This window comes from Dermacentor variabilis, chromosome 1, assembly GCF_050947875.1.
Source record: "Dermacentor variabilis isolate Ectoservices chromosome 1, ASM5094787v1, whole genome shotgun sequence".
Classification (NCBI taxonomy): domain Eukaryota; kingdom Metazoa; phylum Arthropoda; class Arachnida; order Ixodida; family Ixodidae; genus Dermacentor; species Dermacentor variabilis.
The window spans coordinates 121,829,211-121,851,240 of NC_134568.1; the positions used below are offsets into that span (position 1 = coordinate 121,829,211).

General features: G+C 42.0%; 1 protein-coding gene across 5 annotated transcripts in view; it reads left to right on the top strand.

Moving 5' to 3' along the window:
- The window catches only part of LOC142583952 (uncharacterized), a 40,229-nt gene extending 19,168 nt beyond the window's left edge, over positions 1 to 21,061 (top strand). For 4 of the 5 annotated variants that reach the window (XM_075694255.1, XM_075694252.1, XM_075694256.1 and 1 more), the window contains exons 9-10: positions 791 to 926; positions 8,208 to 21,061. In XM_075694255.1, the coding sequence (XP_075550370.1) occupies positions 791 to 926; positions 8,208 to 8,310 (239 nt within the window). In that variant the 3' untranslated portion in view covers positions 8,311 to 21,061. The remainder of the gene's footprint in view (positions 1 to 790; positions 927 to 8,207) is intronic. The other variant, XM_075694253.1, reaches the window with a different exon arrangement.
- Positions 21,062 to 22,030: the final 969 nt, after the last annotated feature.

Genomic DNA, 22,030 nt, shown 5'->3' on the forward strand with positions numbered 1-22,030 from the left:
CTTGGATGAGGGCACTGAAGAAAAATGCAACGATGAGGACCCTAGACAAAATGGTTCTTGTGGAGATCACCCACAATGTGATGCCAACTGTAAACTGTATACTCTACAACTGCCTCAGGAATAAGGAATATTTTTGGAAAAAATTCACTTAGCACTCTGCATTTTCTCAAAAAGATTGGAGCTCATTTTGTATGGCATCCGAAACAGGCAGAATAGTTCCTGACCGAAACAATCACAAAGTGGGCAAAAGGCTCATAAAATTAGTTACCTTAACAACCATATTCAAGTTTTTTCTAAAATTATTATTCTGTGTCTGCTTCAGATGCTGTCTTGTCAGCTTGTCTTTTTTTGGGAGTCCTCGAATTAATTAGTGATAAAACCTTGCATGACTTGAACACATGCATTCATTCATTCAATCAATCAATCAATCAATCAATCAATCAATCAATCAATCAATCAATCAATCATTTTATTCTTGTATCAATGTACATGGAGGGGTGAAAAGAAAAAGCTGCCGATAAGGTAGCTTGATGGGTTCTCACCCCCATGAGTTTAAGCAGCAACCGTTTACAGCAAGCAAAAATTAGTGACAAATAATAATGCATGTATAAGTATTTCACTGAACTAGTGCAGGTATAATAATAATATGAAGTAGAAGACAAAAAAAAATATAATAACTTGCGTGCTGGCTTATACAAAGTTGAAGTAACGTGCAAGTTTGTGAGCTATGTCATTTTGTAAGTCTGGAACCTGTTCCTGCTGTTTCTTTGTTTTTTCCTGCTCACTAAAGGGTTAACACCACCACAGCGATGTGCATCTGCTACCGATGATGACTTCGTGTATGTCCCTGGTGTGGACACCTGTAGCAACCACTCAACTCCTCTGTCAAATGAAAATGACCTTGAATGGGATGGCGACCTCTCAAGGTACGCTAAAGCTGCATTTTAACAGACCTTCCTGTGTTAAGGGTGTAACTTGAGAAGTGGAAAATATACCATTATCTAAATTTAGCTGTTCATGCAAGTTCTCCTGTTTTGCTGTAGGTATGCGGGGCAGTGAAACATGTGGTAAAAACAGATTCCTGAACACTTGCTGCTTAAGTGGGGCAATTGCAAGTGATCAATGCAATAGTAACAATTTTTTAGCATGAAACTGAATGACAAAATTTGTGCTGTAGAGGTCACAATTTTCAGTAGTGTACCACGACGAGAACTACATACAGTATGTATTCAGGGGCGAAAACAGAATTCTTCTGTAGAACCGTGGGGGGGGGAGTGCATCTGAGCATGAGTGCTTACTTTCGTTATGGGGGCAGGAGGGAATTCTATCACTTCACATGTCATGGTGGTAGGAGTTGGGGGGCGCGGTGCAGTCGGAAGTAATCGGAGGCCAGCCATCTCCCCTCGGCCCCCTTTAGCTTTTTAGAGCTGCCTCTGAGTGTATTTTATGGGAAAAGGAAAATTACAATAGCACTCGAACCTCGTTATCACGAAGTTGAAGGGGAAGCTGAAAAAATTTGTTATATCCATCGCTTTGTTATATTGACTATTGCCCTTTACTGCAGTATATGCCCAGTGGTATGCACAACTTTAAACATGCAAAGAAGATTACGGCTCCATGGCCCTCTGAACCGCTATATGGCCGCGTGTGTGATGAAAATTCGATAAAACAACGGCAAAGGACTATCCGGAGCGTGCAACATGCTACATTTTAGCGCCTGACGCCAGCTGTTATGATAGCATCTTTATGTTCCAGTGTGATGGTCTTTCACTTCCACTTTCCACTTGGCTCATTCGTATTGTTGTGAAACTGGTGAAACAGTGACGCGGTTAAAAGGAACAGCTAGCATACTGCAATGCAAATGAAGTCCGTTGTGTTTAAGCAGCACGTACCACCCAACACAATGTGCCACCTAGGTATGCAGCTGGGACGCTATTCTTGGGCAACCTCCTTGACTTTTGGAGGTAGTTTCGCTCTTGCAAAGGTTGCAAAGGCGAGGCCGAAAAGCAGTTTGTGCAATAGCAGTGTGACTACATATCATGGGGCAAAACACCAGTTAGTGAAAATTATGCATCCATTATGCTACTAATGAGAACATTTGTAGAAGTACAGACAATGTCATTAGAATAGTAAAATGTGAAGTCACAGGCTGTTGGCTTCCATCCACAAACAATTATGGGTACGAAACTGTGCAAGCTTTCTGCAGTTTGCTCGTGGCAATGCGTGCTGAGGTATACCGAGATAGTATTACTGTATTTTACACTAATGTTGTCACAACTCTTTTAGCTATGTTTTAGCTACGTCTTTACCAAAAAAAAAAACTACAAGTGGCCATGTGTGCTGTGCTAGTGAAGATGAAAGCGTGGTTTTTGTAAGTTACTGCAATGTAGTGTTGCTTTTATCTTGAAGCTGAAATAACAGATGTGTGTTGGTGTACTAAGGACCCATGCACATGGTACCTAATTGAAAATCTGGGTGAATCCACTGCTCTGAGTTCGTACAAAACTCTCAAGGCTCACCGGTGTAATACCTGCGGTTATAGAATGAAGGCGATAAGTACAAATGGGTCTGTAAGTGTGTTCGTGTTGAATTGTGATGCGATGTTGTGGCCAATATTCTCACTTGCTTATGCTTCATTTGTACTGTTGTTGTGTGCTCTGTAATGCAATGTGATGTGAGCTGGTGCAGTGTATGACTTAGCACAACAACAACAAGCCTTGAATGGCAAATGTTGACTTTTTCCCACGAAGAGGTTGGCCCAGCGAAATTTAGAGGGCGCTGTGGTGCCTCCAGACGCCTAGAAGTCCTTAGGTTCAGGGACAGCAGGGGAAAGTACCGTATCTTTTTGCCTATAACCCGCCACCACGTATCACTTGCATGCCCAATTACAGCAGCCCAAAAGAAAAAAAACCTGCACAAAAAACGCATGGAAGTAACTGCATAGAACAACGCTAAAATCCTTTCAAAAAGTCTCCATTTGCGGATTCACAGCTCGTCCATGTCGTGTCTTTGGCCAGCAGCTCTTCCCTCCCCTCTTCTTCAGCGATGCTTTTAAAGCTGGATTCACACAACGGACGTGATCGCGGACGTATCAGTTACACAACAAGTAGCATGAATCGGATCACTTCACAGCTAGATTCGCACAACAAGGGGTAACAGCGCAGATGGAGCAGCCCTCACATGGACAATGGTGATGGAGCAAATGTGACTCAGTCATATCGCGAAGCACTTCGCATGGACCGAGGGAGCACCGCAGGAATTGGTGACGTATGTATGATCACGTGATATGCAATTCACAAGCTCAAATCGCGATTTGCTAAGACTTGTGATAGCTTTATCATTAGCTTTTGGTGCACTAGGACAGCTATTGAGCGCAGCTCATCATGATCCGAATTCTAGTTTGTCGGCACCACGTGCATTACTCACCAACTACTAAACATATAATGGCGATCTGTGAAGTGTAGGATAATAGGTGACCATGGAAGTAATAAGGAGCTTCAACATGCAAGGGTGGGGAGGGGGTGGGGTTCTCTAGGAGATATGAAACTAAATGATGGAGAACCTGGCCTTTAGATGTACACTTCAAAGCAAAATTCCCATATAACCTGCATGAAGACTTTGCTTTTAAATTTTTTGCATTCTTGGTACGGGTTATACATGCAAAAATACAGTAAACATGTCCACAACAGAGATTAGTAAAAGGCGATTAGAGGTTTGGTGGTAGAAAAGTAGGGAGACCACAAACAGCGGAAGCGTATGAAAACAAAGTTCTCAATGAGGATCTTCGGGTTGTATAGCCCAGAGGGAACCACCACAAAGAGAAGGACAAGACGATACACAAAATGTGCAGTCTTGTTTGTGTGTGACATATAAATGTGTGACATACAAACCACATGTCACAAAATCTAAAAAAAAAAACTGGTTTTGCCATTTTCAAGTGTTACACTCATAATGTATTTGAGGTTGCATTATATTTGTGTAAACATATATTTTCTTTCTTTTAAAGTTATCAGCGTGTCGTGATCTGGCTGTGTCTATGTAACAAATAGAACAGTTATCGTAAACTGAATGTATGCTTATAACTTCTAAAGTGAAGCTTTCTTTGCCTCTTCCTTCGACTTTCCCACTGCTGCTGCTGCTGCTACTACTGCTGCTGCTGTGGGCTGCTGCCTATATAGATGACAAGTGCGAGTAAGCGAGGAAAGGCAACCTGAGAAAAACTCATTTTCATCCCACGACATCAGATGCGCACAATGCCCTCTAGAGCTCCCTGGCCGTCGCCACATTAGCGGCGTGACAGCTGTAATTATCCCTGACTCCCCTCAAAAGCATTGCAGAAACTGCAGTGCTTCCCTTTCTGCTAATGTGCGAGGCCAGAGGGGACGCAGATATACCTGTAGAGAGGAGAAGATAAGAAGAGGGAGGAGAAGAGGCAGTTCCCATATAAGAGAGATTGGAGGTGACTTTAGAAGGCAAGGAAACCCCACTACTATATGACAGTGGTTGCGGGGGAAAGAGGATAAGCTTAAGTTCAAGGTACGGTACAGTACGTTGCTGCTATTTCTGAAAAATAAACACCATGCAACTATGTCAAGCGGGCAACTTACGCAGGGCATGCAGAAGCAGAGCCGCATTAATTAAAGCACACCGCAGGGTCCAGGAGACACTACGGAAGCAATTGACTGTCAAATCAACAGTTTTGTGCTCGCCGCATTAGCTTTACGACTATGGCATTGCTAGAGGTCGCGAATTTGATCCCAATTGTGGCAGCTGCATTTCGACGGGGGCGAAATAGAAAACGCACATGCACTTAGATTTTGGGACACGTTAAAGAACATCATGGTGTCAAAAATTAATCCGGAGTCCGCCACTATGGCTTGCCTCATAATCTGAGTGTGGTTTTGGCATGTACAGCCCCATAATCCAATTCCACTTTCATACTTCTGCCACTATGCGATGTGCCATGTGAGGAAATGACAACGCTCAACCCTTTCAGAGGTTATAGAATATGGCGCACGACAACGCCTCAAGTAAACACCTCTCCCTGTGTGTTCTGTGTACTACGCAGACAAACAGCAGCGGTGCACACAAGGTAACATAAATTCACCACTCTTGTGTTAGCCTAGACGTTCAAGAAATTCAGCTTTAGCCGTCAACATCACTGATGATTGTCGCCATTCAAAGCATCCAGCACAGAAAGCTTCACTTACATCAATTCCCACAGTACGTGGGATCTGCATAATTTTTTGTTGTTGTGTTTTGTAACTGTTTAAGAAATTCATCCTGGATAGCACAGCAGTGCTGCCACACCACAGAACACTCATATTGTCATCAGTTCTACTGTAATAAACAGTGTTATAGAATTTGGCTGTTGATTTAATGTTCATAATTGTAATTTCACAGTTGGTGGCAGCAGAAGTACCGTGCCACTTGCGCCAGACAGCCAGCGTCCAAAATGCTGTCATGATGACACTTTAGGCTATTGAGCTAAATCTATGCAGAGCAATGCTTGAGCAATAAAAGAAAAGAAAAAAGACAACATGAGACACTTCAAAATTATGTTCTTTAAAGGGACACTTAAGCGAAACAATAAATCAGTTTAGACTAATGAAGCATTGTTTGAGAACCCTGCATACAGTCATTTAAAAAAAAATAGTTTGATTATTAGATGAGAAAATGAAGGTCCAAGTATCAGTATTTGAATTTCGCGCCGAAACCCCAGCGCCGGTACGTCAGCACGTCATGTCAGGAATCCCAAACTATGTTTTCGCATTTGGGCCGCGTTGGCTGAATAAAGGTTCCCGAAACTTGCCATGTTTAATATTTGGTTCCTTTTGAACACAATGTAGTCAATCTGTACCACTATATATAATTAGTAAGCCCTAGAAGATGCCATGAAAATCCAAGACGTCACAGCCCCCCAGTGCGGGAACTTGAGTAGACGTCGCCACCCGTATTTCATTCTTGCACTTTTTCTTGCTTACCAAACGTCTTATCATTGTAAGAGTGGTGTTTTTGGTGTTGTAGAATGGTAATTTACTGATGTAGAAGAAATCACTTTTCACTTTAGTGTCCCTTTAAGCTCAACCAGAGCACTCTCACCAGAACTGCAACCTTGAATATTCTCTCATTACTATTAAACAAACTCGGGTTATGGTCCTAGCTGTACATTTTTAACGCGAAAGCGTTAAGGGCCCCATGTCGCAGAAAATACAGTGTCGATGTCCTGTGTCCAGCATCGGACGTCGTTTCTGCAAAAAAAGATTTTCAAACCAACCATACCCAGGCTCTCCATGTGGCACAAGGAAGCTAGTGAACTAATTGAATTTATCAAGCTAAAATACATGGAAAAACCGTAAGCTACGACATGCACACTACCTACGGACATAGTAGCGTCGGATTGTAATTTGACTATACGAGAAAACATAATTCTGTTACGCAAAAACTCCAAGAAACCCCTTCTCCTGCATTTCACCATTCATAGACCGGCCACGGCGTCCGCCATTTGCGCACACCGGCGCGTGAGTATCTCAGGGGCCATGGAGCAGCAAGCCCGGTTCCTTGCAATACCTCCAGATGGCGCTCTCTTCTGCCGCATCGTGACCCACGCAAGAGGCCGCGTGTTCACCAGAAAGCCCGCCTTTGTCCATAGCATTCGCGGCCAGCATTTCCTGGCAAACATTGCGGTTACATACGCTCCAGTTGCCGGGAAGCGTGAGAAGCAGTTGGGGATCTTTGAATGCTGTCGGGTTCCACTCTTAAAGGCAAAGCTTAAGCGTCCTCCATCTTTTTGTCATTACAGTGTTTAGGAGATCTGTCTCTGTGGTGGAAGTGTTGGTTGTTTTTTGGCATCGCCATCCATAAGCTGATGCACCGAGCATCTGTTATGCATACAATTAGGTGCAGCAGGCATGCAGAGGTTCTTACCTCTGCATGCTTGTTACACTTAACTGTATGCATATGCAAACTCTATCTGGCATGGTAGCTTAATGGCTGTGGCGTTGCATTACTGAGCTCAAGGTCGCAAGTTCAATCCTGGCCACAGCAACCGCATTTTGATAAGGGCGAAATGCAAAAATATTTGTGGGTACTAAGATTTAAGTGCACATTGAAGAACCCCAAGCAGACAAAATTAATCTGGTGTCTCCCTCTGCAGCGCGCCTCAAATTTAGATTGTGGTTTTGGCACATAAATCTCCAGCATTTAATTAATAATTAGTCTTGCAAACTGAAAGGAAGTTAGCAGATCCTGTGGCCAGCCATTAAAATTTGTCTCCTGGGCGATTTCCTTATTTTATTTTAATAGGAGTTTTATTAGTGTATGCACATGAGTAACATGTGAAAGTGGTTAGAGGCCATGACCTCATTGTGAGGGGCAGGATGCAGTGGGTACGAAGCCAAACGTTTGTGCCAACTACCTCAAATGCCAATTATGCCTGTGCCAACACTTCTGCCAAAATTGTGCCGTAATATGTCTAGCGATTCCATTCCTCCTAAAAGAAAGCCACCTCGGATTTTGGTATGATTTGCTGTTTTTTCCAAAATGGCAAAAGATAGCCCATTTCTCGAAATCCTAGTGCCCTGGGGGGGTGGGGAGTGGTGGTGCCGCTGCCGCCGCCACCAGTGGTGATTTCAGCAAAAACGGGGTCAGTTAGCTACAGCCAGAGATAAAGAACAGGGCGGACTGGGACGGACAGTCATATTTGGTCCATCCCACTTTGCTGCTATGCATGGTGACCTTGGCAGAAGCTAGGTATACAATGGGAGATAAGCGAACAATGCTGAACAATCCCCTTCCACTTGCCTGCCAACTACATGTCTGACCATGTGTGTGACAAGGTCATCAATATTTTGTTCAACAGTGATATTGACTGGTCTTTTGTAAATCTTGAGGAAGACTGAACAAGGGCATATAACCTTCACAGCCTTTGGCCACAATGTATCTTGTTTTTGTTTTTTCCCCAGCTGTTCTTTGTTGTGCATCAAAAGTTAGCCCACACCCTCTTTTTGCCCGGTTTGCTCTAGATTTTAGGTGGACTGTCTGTTGCGGTATTGCAGTAGTTGCTGTTTCCGTCATCGCATTTTTAATTTGTCACCATATAGGATGGGCAGCAGTGCTTGCTTGCAAATGAGACATAGGTGTCAGGGCACTTGTACATTCTTTAGGTCATTTTCAAGTGGTATGTGTCTTACTGTCATTCTCTGCAGTGTCCAGATTGGAGGCTTTGACATGGAAACAGAACAGCTGATCTCAGAAATTGAACAGATGACTGTAGATGCCCTGAAAGAACCCTCAGGTGCTTCCAGATGACCATCTGTGCACCATCTAGACAGGTGCACCTGTTGAGGACTGTCTACTATATTTTTCTTGTGTGTGTGCCTGTTTGTGCGTTTATGTGTGTGTGCATTGGCACATACTGCTTGCAGTTATGCTTGGGTTCATCTTCTTTGAACATCACACTGTGGTTGTACTATTTGCATAAGCACAGTAGCCGACAGTTTGCCAGGCTAGCACAGTGGGTCCAAAGTTATTTGACTAGCCTGATGCAGTGCAACTTTGATCTGAAGCATAGCCATCCTTGTCAAATTCTGAGGATGTGAATATGCTCTGCTTAGCCTAAAAGTTATATGTGAACTGCATTGCACCTCCTGTGCTCGTTTTGTATCACCCAGCTTGTCACTAATTAATTCTTGGTGAAAAGGGTTGCTTCATCGGTGTGTCCTTAAAAGGCCCAGCAGTAGTTGATACCAAGAAAAACAGGGGGGCTTTTTGGTGACTTATGTGAGGGAAAACGTTGATTTTTATTACTGTTACATTGCAGGTAAATTTTTTAAAAGCTGCATTGTGCATCACGTGCAGTGCACCGCTAATTGAGCTACAGCTGTGACTGCATTCCCTTCTGTGTTTGAGTGCAGATCAGTGTGTAAAAATGTGTATGATGCCTTCAGAGTGTTAGGCCATTCGGGTCCTAACCATCGTGGCAGATATTACCCATTCTCACTACCTTCATTTCTTCTAAGCTCATGACATAGTGAGCTTTATGTAATGCAGTATCGGTTCTACAGGTGCCATAATGTGTCATCCACCAGTCTGCTGTTAAATGTGACCACAGTTCACACAACACTCGCCATTCAGTCATGTGTTTTATACTTGTTCCCACGGTCAGGAGTAACATTGGTTATCACTTCTGAGGGTAGTAAGCATAATCTTGTGCATCTATTAGTGAATTATGTGAAAGGAAAAACAGCCACTGCCTTAGCTGAACCAGCGGAACATTGCGCACCAATATGCAGAAGTTTTGAATTTGGGCTTCATAGGCTGTGCATTTTCTCAAAAGCACCATAAGTTCATTGTGGTTTTCTTTGTTTCAGGTACTGTTGGCCTTTTCAGTATATCACCCTAAAGCCCCCATTGCCCACAACTTACATACAGTGTACTCTGAGAAAAAGTAATAGATCAAGCAAAGTAAAGAAAAAAAGGTTAATACTTGTTGGGTCTAATGGACCTGGAATACACTGAGGTGTTAAGGATCTTACTGTGATCTGCTTTACTTTTTATATTCATAAGGAGTCTATCTGTTAAGACAGTATGCAGCCATATTTTCCAGAACATTTCCCTGTGTGCATGGTATTGAGTACTGGGGCATAATAGCACATGAATAAAATGATGTGCCTATCTGTACTGCTCCCAGAGCATTCCACTTAGCAATTTCCTCCACGGTTGTTCCATTATAACCATGTCTTGTGTCATAGTGAAACTATAAGCCACTTTTTGGCTACCGAACCCACACATTGCAAATTCCTTGTGTGGCCAGGGCCAGCCTGATACAAGGCTCAACATTGCAAGGCTTAAGGCACATGGTTCTTTTGATATTCAACAATACCTTTCAAAATTTTCAGGTGACATAGCCATTGTATTTTTTTTTTCAGAAAAATATTTTTCATTTTTTTGCGGGCAGCAGCCCATCTTTCAGTACTCGGAGAAAGTTTCTATTAGGGAATTAAGTAAATTCTGGCCCTGCATGCCTACACATTGCATCTGCAACAAAAGTGCATTGCTCCATTGGTGAACATTGGGCCTCAACCATCTAGCATTCTCTGCTGCATAAATTTGCTAGGGTCAGTTTTCCAATTTCCATCTTCTTGCTGTACCACTGAATAGTAAAAGGCTTAGAAGGCAAACACAAAGGTAAGGTGTATGAGTACCTGCTGTGCAGTGCACACACAAGTGTTACTTGGTGAGATAAAAAAAGAAACTTTCTGCCAAAAAAAGAAAAAAAGCATAGCAGGCAAGTTGTTAGCACTTTTGCTCTGAGAGCTTATATGGTTGGTTACTGGAAAAGTTGTAATACAGCAGGGTATACATACATTAGCCAGCTGCAACAGTTAAATGTAACATTTGCAATTCTCTAAAACATGACCTGTTGGGTGTAAGGGTGCTAGAGGTATGATAGCAGTGTATAAGATGGTGCAGTTGTCTTCTGGCACAGCTTCAGCACTGGTGGGAGTTGACTCTGTACTCAAAGTACCAGAGCCCTTTGTATTTTCTGGTTTCTGACAAAAAGGTTGGTGATTAGATGTTGGTGCTTTAGTGTTGCCATATTTAGTGCACTAGAATATGTTGATTTTTTATTTTTAAGTTACAAGAACTTACAAATTGAAAAGAATGTTTTAACTCATATTCACGTCAACCGACACATACAATGACAACCCATTCTTGTCTTTCGGTGTCGTGAAGGGAAGAGAGGTAAACATCTATTAGGTTTGATGTATGTACGCTTGTAATTTCCGCAGATGCATACCTGTAGTAGTACCATGGCAACTGCCATACTGGGCTTCTCTCATCACCATGTAGCAGCATTACTAAGGCCACAGTCCTCCTACATAGTAATAGACCATTCTGGGCCCCTTCGAGACTGTTGTGTAGGGAGAAACATTTCCACTACTACGTCTCTTAGCTTTGTGAAGGTCAACAGTCTACTCATATGAGTGTGAAAATCAAACTAGACAAGTTTACTTCAATATATGTAAAACTAGTAGCTTGTGACTTGAAATAATCTGGGTCTTTGCTTTCTTATCACCTATGATAGCAGTTTATTGAAGTGTAGCGAATTGGGCTTGAGAGTGCTTTGAAATTTTGGAACTTAACTGTCATAAAAAATTTTTTTGTCTGAAATTTTGCTCATGCGTTTAAAGGGACACTAAGGGAAAATATTAAGTCAAGCTGCATTGAAAGATTAGGCTTCTGTAATAACGAATTCATCATTCATAATGAAAACAGAGCTTTTTGTAAGTGAGAAAATAACAGAGATGGAAAATGGGAGCACCGCCACCTGCTGTGGGCAGTGGTACCGCTCATCTTCGAGATCGGCACTGCTGATTCACAGAGAATGGCTGCTATGTCCCGCCAATGCCCACTGGAAGTGGCATCACTTTTTTTTGTTTATAACCCTTGGCCGAAACCTAGGCGGGGTCCAGCCCACCCCACCAAATCGCAGGGCACTCAGTTATTTGAAAGAATGAACTGCCACCCCTGAGACGGCAACCACCCACTCTGGCCCTTTGGCTCAAGTAACTGTGTCTGGCATCCTGAACACAAGGTCTACAGAGTGATTCATGCAAGCAGAACATCTGCAGTCGCCAAGCAGTATGCTTTGTATATAGAGCTAAATAAGTAGTCTCAAAAGACAACAGCGGCATAGAGGGAGGCCACATGGAGATTACATCAACTACACCATTTTGCCATGGGCTGTTCAAATTTAGGAGCAGCAGCGGGACCTGGCGGCGGCAGTTTTCTACACAACGAAGTTATATATGGGTGCACAAAACACAATGATAGACTTCTGGACGAATACTTTATCAATCTAGCCCAACTTGATATTTTCCTTAAATGTCCCTGTAACATTTAAGTTCTTAAAGTGTGGCTGATCAAGGTGTCCTTTGTGAAAAAAAAAATCAGATGTACGTATTGTTAAAATTGCTCATCTGTATATATGTTTTAATGTTCCTTCTCAGAAATTAATCAAACCTACCAGGTGTTTGTTCCCTTTTATGCGAAACACTTTTTCTTTTTTTTTCTTTTTTTTTGTTTTTTTTTCAAGAAGCAGTCTTATCTAGACCCCTGCTGTTTTTGCAGATAATAGACATTACCAGCAAGAAATGTTCTCCGATAATTTCGTGAATTATCAAAGATGTGCTAATTAACTTTTTAGCGACTCACTTTAGAACACATGTAATTGTGAAATTGAAGTCAAAGAGTAGTGAAGTCATTTCTGCATAGCAGAAATCCTATAACTAGCACCACTTCTGAGATCTACGACCTTAAACTGTGCTATGAAATACATGGGCATTGCAGTTAGGTTTCCTAAAAGCGTGCCTCCAAAGGTTGGAATGATCTTACCTGGAATGCCGAGGCATTCTTTAGTAGATTTTGTGGACGGATCTCACAAAAGTGGTGATGGCTTTAACATTTCTGCTATGACTTCACTATTCCTTTGCTTCAATTTTGCAAATATGTGTGCCCTAAAGTGAGTAATTAAAAACTTGATTAGTACATTTTAGGTAATTAGCAAGGTTATTGTCAATTTTTTAAAATGCTCATGTTTGCCTAGTCACACAGCGTGTCTGAATTAATGACAGGGGCCTAGATGCGACAGTTTCTTTTAAAATAAAGTGTTCCGTATTAAAAAATGCCTGGTAATATTGGTTTGTGTTTGTGGAACTCTATAGTAGCCATTATGAGAGAAAACTTCTTAACCACTCCAAATCACGGAGCAAGAAACATTTAGGAGAGGAAACTCTGCTGTTTGCGGCGACCAGAAAAGGTCACAAGCCCGCGGAGCCGTTATCGTGCTGGCGGCCTGGAAAGAAATTACCGCCGTTGAGAGCGCCGGTGCCCAGGCGCTGCATTTTTTTCCGCCGCGGCTTCTACGACGCGCCGCATGGCGCCGTCACTGTATATGGCCCCGTCGGCGCATACAACAATTGTGACTTTATCTGGTCGCCCGCGCTCGCTCGCGCTGACGGGAGTTTCACCTCCTAAATGTCTTACTCCGTGCTCCAAATGTATCAAGAATATTGCCTCGTTTTTATACTCTTTGTGGTTTCACTAACTATTGCGTGAATCCCTAACATGTAGCTATATCTATCCCATCTTGCCTTTTTTATGACATGTGTCTTAATTTTACTCTTGGTTTCTTATATGTTGAATATAGATTATGACACTCAATTAGACATGTGAGCGCAGTTTAAAGGGCCCCTCACCAGGCCGCATAGCAAATTTTGGTTATATGCTGGAAGTTGTTACGTGCCCTCTAGGGAGCGTTCTACCGCAATAATTTTTCAAATTTGTTCATTAATAGTCAAGATAAAATTATTTCAAGTGCCACAAACCCATGATTTTGGGAGGCGAGCGTCGCCACCAACATAGACACTCTCTCCACTTGCCCCAATCTAGCTTCCGCAAGCAAAATTCCCTCCCTGTGGTATCCTATACTGGAGCTGGAGGATCGCGTGTGACACTTACGCCACGGGCCACAGCCTTCTTTTTTTCACTTTTTTTCTGCACGGTGCACTTCTCGTGACAGTCGTGCACATGAGCTTCGCACAGTGCACAATTTTGCACGCTGTGGATGAGAACTCCTGACTAGCGGTATAAGTAAGTGCTACACGAACACTGTGGCATAGACAAGCAGATCATAGAGCATGATCATACGTTGGAACACTGTAGAAAATGGCATAGTTTCGTTGTCTACATACGTGACTGCACGACATGGGAACAAGCAGACGAAACGAAAGTTCATCTCTCTTGCTACAGTGCAAAAGTAAAACAAAGACACACAGACATTCGGTTCGTAGGTTTTATTATTTCTCCAAACTTTAATTTGCCTCTTGAAGCATGAGATCAAACAAATAACTGCTGTTGCCTTGAATAATTCTCAAAGTCACGTGTCACTGTGAGTGACGTCGCAGCACTGTGAACTGCGTAGGTGCACTTAAGAAAGTGACATCGACTCTCCAGGTGGGGACGCGGCGCATGCAAGGAGAAGGGCACAGAGCATTTGGCACGTAATGGTGTAATACTTTGCAGGCACGATCGTTCGTGTGCATTGTATGCACTGCATTTGTCAGTACAAAATGGCCAGACCTAATGAGGGGCCCTTTAACGTGGGAGCTGCTGAGAATGTGCCATGCGAGATCATGTTATTCTTTTCATTACCCTATAATAGAATATGAAAAATGATATTTATGTATACACACTTCGCCATATACAGTATGTTGCAACTAAAATCGGGTGGTGCCGCTGTGCACTTTCGTCCATGGGTGGCCTTGTGTGAAGCCAAAATGCATTGCTAGCAACAGCCATGTGCAGTGTGCATACCACTGTCAGAAAGTCCAGCACGGCACATTTACTAAGAAAGTATGCCAAGATGGAAAAAAAACAAAGTGCACCATCATTGGGTGTTAAAACGCTGCTTGGGTTCCATCAGGGTGCAGAGCTTGTCTGTGTGTGGACACAAGCCTTTTCAGCATTTATACTAGTACTTAAGCTTATGTACTAAATTGCACAATTGCAAACAAAAAGAAAAACAACTTAGAATCAACTGAACCACCAATTGTATCAGTTAAGTACTATGAACTACATAGCAAAACATGATAAATTTTACACATTAGAATGGAAAAGCAGTACATAGAACAAGTGGCAGTACTCGGAAATGCAGTTGCGTTTAAACCATTTAGCTAATTTGCCGTAGCTGTTAACCAGATTATGGTGCTTGCTAATTTTTTTTCAAACTGTCAAGTTTGTAGTTTCATTGATGCAGCTCTGAGAGTGACATTTGAGAGTGCGTCATATTGTATGGGCACATTGTAGCATACAAGTTTCTGAAAGAACCTTCACAGCTTTCTTGGTTAGCCCCAATATCAGTGCAGTATGAAGAGATGGCAGACGAGACAGTCAAGCACGAAGCAAAGCTGATTGGATGGGAGCACATGCACTGGCATCATGGGAAACGCTCCAGAAGTGAAAGATGCGGTCAAATTATTGTTCATGTCTCGCTACATGGATCCGGGCTGCATAGGTACATTCCTTGATGGGAAAGCAATGTGCATCAGGCTCTTTAGTCAGCCATGAAATTACAAATGTTTCAACTATTGCATGTTTTGCGCGTGATCAATTTTGTACTGTACCCTTTCACGCTCGGGCAACTTCCAAAAGTTGCTTTTCTGCAACCAGCCTTTCAAAACACAAGGCCACTCATGCTGGCACGCCCCTATGACCAAATATAAGAGTCCCATGCTGTGGCAATGCAAGGCGTCTGTAGTAGTTGGTACTCCAAAAAACGTATTTCCAATCAACTACAGCTGTAGTGACACACCTGACTGATACTTAGTTTATGCTGTACTAGCAGTATTCTTTTCTTTTGCCGTTCATGATGTGAACAGTACCAGGATTGGTAAAAATGGCGATTCTACTGCCTTGTACAAATTACTGGAACAATGTAGCTAGGTTCTGCATTTAAATTTATTCTTTATGCATGCTGGCACTCCTCTCTACAAACAAAACTGTGCCTGCCCTTGTACACACAGCAGCACTTAAGTTGTGCTGCTCAAAATTTCGCTTATAAATAAGTTTTACAATTAAAATTTCTTTTTATTTTGCTACTTATCAATGCAGCATACATTGAAGGCTCCCACTTCGGGTTACCATTCTGTAGTCTCTGAAATTTGCATAGTCTGTTTTTTTAATACACCCTTATTCCGAGCGTCAGCATTTGACATAAAATGCATCTTGAAGGTAGTGTAAAATATTCTAGCCCTTGAATTGAGAATTTTTGAAAGTATAAGAAACATAGTCTAGAACCTTGCTCCAGTATTTCATTCTATTGATTGTAGCCCCTAATACATGCGTGTGGTGTTGGGACTGCTTTGCTATGCAAGTTTCTACTGGGCCACTCTTGTACAGACAGTACCCAGCTTATCGCAAAGCAATTGCCATATTCGACAAAACAGCAATATCTGGTTTCATTGATCAGACCAAGAAATTAGTGAACAGATACTTAAGTGGCCAGAATATTCATGAATACATTTTGTCGCACTAACAGGGCAGCTGAGCTGAATTTTACTATGGTCTTGCCTCCATGAAGTTAACTATAACAACAAACATGAAGGATGCACATCCTATCGAAAATGTTAGGGCCAGGAAAAGGTTTTACATTATTTTGTGCACTTCTCTTGGTAGTGCATTCTGTTCTAGCTAAAAAAGTGTGCGGCACTTAGCTTTTCTGGCCATGCAAGTCTAATGAATGCTGTCAGATAAGAAACACACATGACGCTCAACGGTTTCTGCTTTCTCTGTGAGCAACCCTAAAGCACTTGGCAAAATGGCCATGGTTGTGGCTTCCAGCTTCAAGGGCAAGCTTCTTCAAAAGCGTGGCATCTGTCATTGTTCTCGTTATTAACTAAACAAATTTTGATTTCAAAGTTGCAAAGTGCGAGAACACCCGCATACTTAGGTTTAGGTGCAAGTTAAATTATTTAAAGTTAAAGATTTAGGTGGTCCAAGTTATTCCGGAGTACCGCAGTACGCCGTGGGCGGCCTCGTAATCAAATCTTGGTTTTGGAAAGTAAAACCGTATAATTGTGATTTCAAAGTGTGGTAGCACTATTTTTTTTCCCTTTCATTTTACTTTTGCTCTTAGTAACATGTTTGGTTCGTATTGTCTTTTGGAATGTAGTCATGTGAAGTAATTTTTTGTAGGTTTCTTTTCCATAGTGCAGTTTCCCTCTCTGTCTTTGTTTCCCTTTTTAGAAAATTTACTACAGTCCTGTCACCATTGTGTTAGCCATAACTGCATTAAAGGAGCCCTGAACCACCCCTCGGGCTTGGTGAAATAACATAGTCTTCGGGTAGACTACGCTGCTGTGAACATTTCAGCCAAGTTTTGCTGTCATACGCGGTGCGTGGAGCTTGCAAGTGGATCACGAAGTCGCCTTTTTCTCAAACGCTGTCTTTTTAACAGAAGGCCCTGTCCTCACTCTCCTATAGATGCACTATTTCATCATTGGATGCACTATTTCGTACGCACTCTCATCGGATGCACTATCAAGACGGAAGTCGTGGCGTCTACGTTACCATCCAAAATGAAATTTGAACAGCACGCCACGGTGACATTTAGAAGGTGGAGCATTGTGGGCACGCCCCACTACGCCGTACCTTTCACAATGCAAGGCATTGAAGAAGGAACGGGAGCACAGAGGAGGCAGTGTTTGACTGCCAATGACTCCGCTTCTGCTGAATGCATTGAAGTACTTTTTGCGGCAAAATATTTCTGAAATAGCCTATTTTCACTTCAAATGCCTTTCTCCACTTCGATGAAAAGTGGTTCAGGGCCCCTTTAAGTATGCTACAAATACAAGTTCTGCGTGCTTGGATTTATGTTAGGCTGTAGTGAAATTTTGAGATGGAGTAGTCTGTTAAAAGTGTGCAAGCCCTTTCCTCTCGCCAAGATCAACCACAAAGAAGCTGTTATGCGAGCTGTGCTAGAACATCGTGGCGTACTGGCACACTCCATTTAAAGTGTTGTGTTGTAAGCAGTAATTCTTTGTGCCTGTAGCGTATGTGCATGCAGCAATTGCCAACAAGGTTACCGTAGGTGCATCGGAATGGGTGTCAGTCTTGACAGATCACGTGGATTTCAGTTGCACAACAGTGGTACCTTTGTGCAGATGTAGTTTTATAGCATGAAATTGTGCGTAGGTGTCAGCTTTGCTACATTAAGTGTCCTGTGTGAACCCGTTGCACTGGGAAAGGGTGTTGTAGAGGTTGCTGTGTTAGTGCAGTTCACACCTGTGTTGACGTCTGGTCGTGATTTTGTGAGGCTGTATATGTGTACTCTAGGCACCCTCAGTATTTAAACAGTCTTTAGGTAGGAGAGGTGGCAGGGTCTATTATTGTGAATGCAAATCATGGGAGAGGTCAACAAAGCGTAAGAGATGAAACTCGCGATGTTCTCTTCAGTTAGCATTAGAATGGCTGCAGAGAGTAGAGCAATTTAATGACAGTAGTAACTGTACAACAGGGATAATTATGTTGTACAACTGCAGAGGGCATTGGAGCCAACATTTGTCAGAGGGCAAATGAAACAAAACCACTACTTCTGTGTGAATTCTGTACACAAGCCCTTGAGCATAGAAATTCTCATTGTCCTGCATGCCACCTTGCATATACCTCTCCAAGTGCACTCGGGGGCCAGCTTTCCCTGTGGCATGCAAAAGAACTACACAAGGGCTTTCGCAAACTGGCAAGTGCAGGTGTGCCTTGCCAGAGATGTGCTTCTGAGAGACGGAAGTTTCGGCCTGTGCATGCTGGCCTCTGGCACAGACAGATAGCAGTGATCAGCTGTGACAGACTTAGCCAGCATAAAGTGAACACTACCCTGTGCATGTGCCAGTCTGTCGCACGAATTTCATGTTTATGTGTACTTGCAGAACTGGTCTTTCAAGGTCACAGCATTGAAGCACAGATGGGACCAAACTAAAAAGCTTCCTCGGAAAAAAAAAGTTTCAAATTGCCATTTTCTGCCACTTTCTTGTGTATTTTACAGTATTTGCGCATTAATATTACCCTAGAGTGAGCCAGCTGAACCTGTGTTCTTTGTTGAAATTCTTCCTATTGTGGACTGTGCGTGGGATAAAATCTGGTAACTTTAAGCTTGCCAAGGATGGCAAATATGTGCGGGTTGTAAATTGTTAATTTCTTCCTTCTGTGTGGCCAACAGTAACGGGAAGTAGCATCTGTTTGCTCACTTATGCAAAATATATCCCGTGTATGTTTCTCATATCATTTTAAGATGTCAAGACTTATAGCTGTCTGTGCAGTTGTCATGCTAATTGCTTAATTAGCCTTTCTCTTTGTCATAAAACTAAATATACTAGAAAGCTAGAGATATCAGACAATGTGTATTATGTAACTAGGCATTGTAAAATTCAGCACTAAGTGCTCAAGGTTTCAGCTTGCCTTGCACTCTACATATACATGTGTAACATACTACATAATTGGGCAACCTGCCAGTGATGGAATGTGAGAAGACTCTTAGTCGTCTGCTTGCACTGGTGAACATAAAAGTTGTGATTTATTGCAATATAAATTTTGCACCGAGTATACCTTGGTCATTTGAAGTTGTGTTATATGTAATGTAATATGGTAGCTTGCTTGCATTCATAGCATATATATTGGCTGTCTTCTGCAAGAGTACCCTGATGCTTGTTTCCTGAGTGAGCTAAAATCCATAGTGCATAGCTTTGTGGAATCTCAAAAGAACTACAACAGAAACAGACTATCAAAGTGACTATCATCTCTGTACATGTGATCAAGACAAAATACCGTTGAAATCATAGCATAAGGTGCGGCCTTGCGTATACACAAGCAAGTGTGGTGTAATGTTTGGACCTCAATTTCAGTGTGTTCCAACAAAAAGCAGAAAAAAAATGGGAGCTGTATAAACTTTATTGTTGTGCAGACCTCTAGTGCTAACTGTTCACATCCCTTGCGAACAACCCTGTTTTGTAGTATCCCAGAATGGTAGACAGGCCTAGGAAAAAAGTGATACAAAAGCAGAACACAGCAGCGCATAAATAAAGTATTGATGTGCCTAGTCGTGCTCGTTATTGCATCCCAAAGTAGACTGCGTGCACAATGCGCAAAACAACGAAATTGTTTTGTTCTTGTTTTTTTTTTTTCATTTCTTGCTACATCAGTGGCACATCCTTCTTCTTTTACAAATGCTAGATTTTTTAAAGTGTAGAGTGGAAGTTGTCTTGCATGCTATGACATAGGGTTAATGCAACATGTACTCCTACAGGAACAGAACATAAAAAGTGCAGTGACTGCTGCAATAACTACGTACAGACAAAAACAGGTCAATTCATGCATAATTTCTTACTAATTTTCTGTTGTGTACGATGTTTGTTCAATAAGCAATGTAAAAACACAACAGAATACGTAATATTTTCCCCACAAAATTGCTTTTTACTTTTCAATATAGTCACTCTTGGTCCATTGGTGTTACCGTTTTTTATTATCCTGGAAAAGTAGTTAGTCTCAAGGACTTGCAGTGACCTCATTGTCTCAACATGTCTTTCCCGAAGCCAGATTTTGAGGTTTGGAAATACAAAGAAGTTGCATGGAGGCAAATGAGAAGAAAATGGGGGATCATGTAACAATGCAGACCTGGATTAGTACAATTTTTCCATTGCAACTGTGAGCCAGGCCATTGTCTTTAGGAGAGACTTTTTTTTTTTTTTTCTCGGATTTCAGCTGATTTATTTGCAGCTCTTAAAGCAGGCTGTTCGGAAGTATTGCACAACATTCTTTATTTATCACCTGACCCTTCAATAAGTAGTCAATAAATTTGTTAAAGATCGCCAAGAACTGGTCATCACCTTCCCAGCTGACAAAACGGAGTTCACCTTTGTCGCACACTTTTGTCAGGTGCTGATCACTGTGTGTGTAATGGTGTTTCCAAGTTTCATTCATGGTCACAAATTGGCACTGAAAGCCTTGCGGATTGTGCTTAAGCATTGACACACATAGTTTTGAAATGTCATCTCGCATTCATTTTTGGTTCCGTTTTGATCAATTACCCGCCAAAGTTATGTTACATGGTGATTGAGCTTGCCATGTGAAATTGGGGCAAAAACACAATGTTGCATTATGCTCGTTCAAACTGCAGGTGAACTGAGCATTAGCGTTCTGTCCTAGATACCACTCTTAATAAGTCTAGTGTGTTTCGTCACCTGGGATTATATGCACATATCATGCCTCCATCTAACGAAATTTGCAAATTTCATTGCAGTTACATATTCTGTGGCACTTATGGATTGGATTACATGTGCGAACTGTAGCAGAACCCGATTGATTTTTAAACTTTCATTTCAGTTCACGTGAAAAATAGCACACTGCTGTGTTGCGAATTGCATGTAATTTACTGTGAGGAAAGTACCGGATACTGTGAGCTGTGGCTAATCGATGACTTTTATGTAAAGATGCTGTGTTGGTTGTTCATGCTGTATTGTTGTATATCTAGTCATGTTTTGTAAACGAGTCCTTGATGTCATCATTTCTGATGTTTTGAGTGCATAACAGGTATATTTTCACCATAATAAAGAACATGCTTTGTAAAAAAAAAAAAAAGAGTACGGTATTGCCATGATGCACAATGTTTCCACTGTTTTGTGCAGTGTACACCAGTGAGCCAAGTATGAGTGTTGTGAGAGTGGATGACAGATGGGGACAAAGACATGCTCCAGCGTGTAAGAAAAAAAAATAAAAAGAGATGCAGAGACAAAAGGACAACAGAAAAGGTGATCTGAAAGGTGGTCCTTTTCTCTCTGCGCCTCTTTTCGTTTTGTCTTATGCACTGGAATATGTCTTTGTCTAAATTCCAACTAGCCCAACTCTCTGCCTTAAAGACAGATGGGGAGCCATATGGTTCTCGGTCAAAAGTGAGAAATTATGGCTGCCCCTTCTGTGGTTCCTAGTGGACACCACGCCCCAGTGGAGGCATCAGTGCAAAACTCTACAGTGCAACTTTCATTAAGCAGGCTGGTACTCATCCAGTTTTATATGTTTATTATGAAATGCTGTGGCAGTCGCAGGCTTTCAGTGCAGTGTGTGTGTTTTGTTCCAAGTGGACTTAGAAGCATTTCTGACTGTACCATCTGCAAGTATAATTAAGAGAATAATGGTGCTGTCATTATAGGACACTGCTAGCTTATCATATAGGCAGCCTCCCCCTCCCCCATGGCATCTGTGTGAATTTAACATAATATGCATTTATTGGCAAGTTTCTTTAACATCTTGCAACATCGTGATTACAATGTCAACTGTAAAAAAAATGGACTATTAAGCCTTAACAGTAAGAGCTTGTTTCTATGACCCTTGTTAACCCTGTAATGCCCAACATTCACATATGCTACACAGAGTTTGGCGCCTTGAAATGCTGATTTAGGCATGGAAAAAATATGTAACT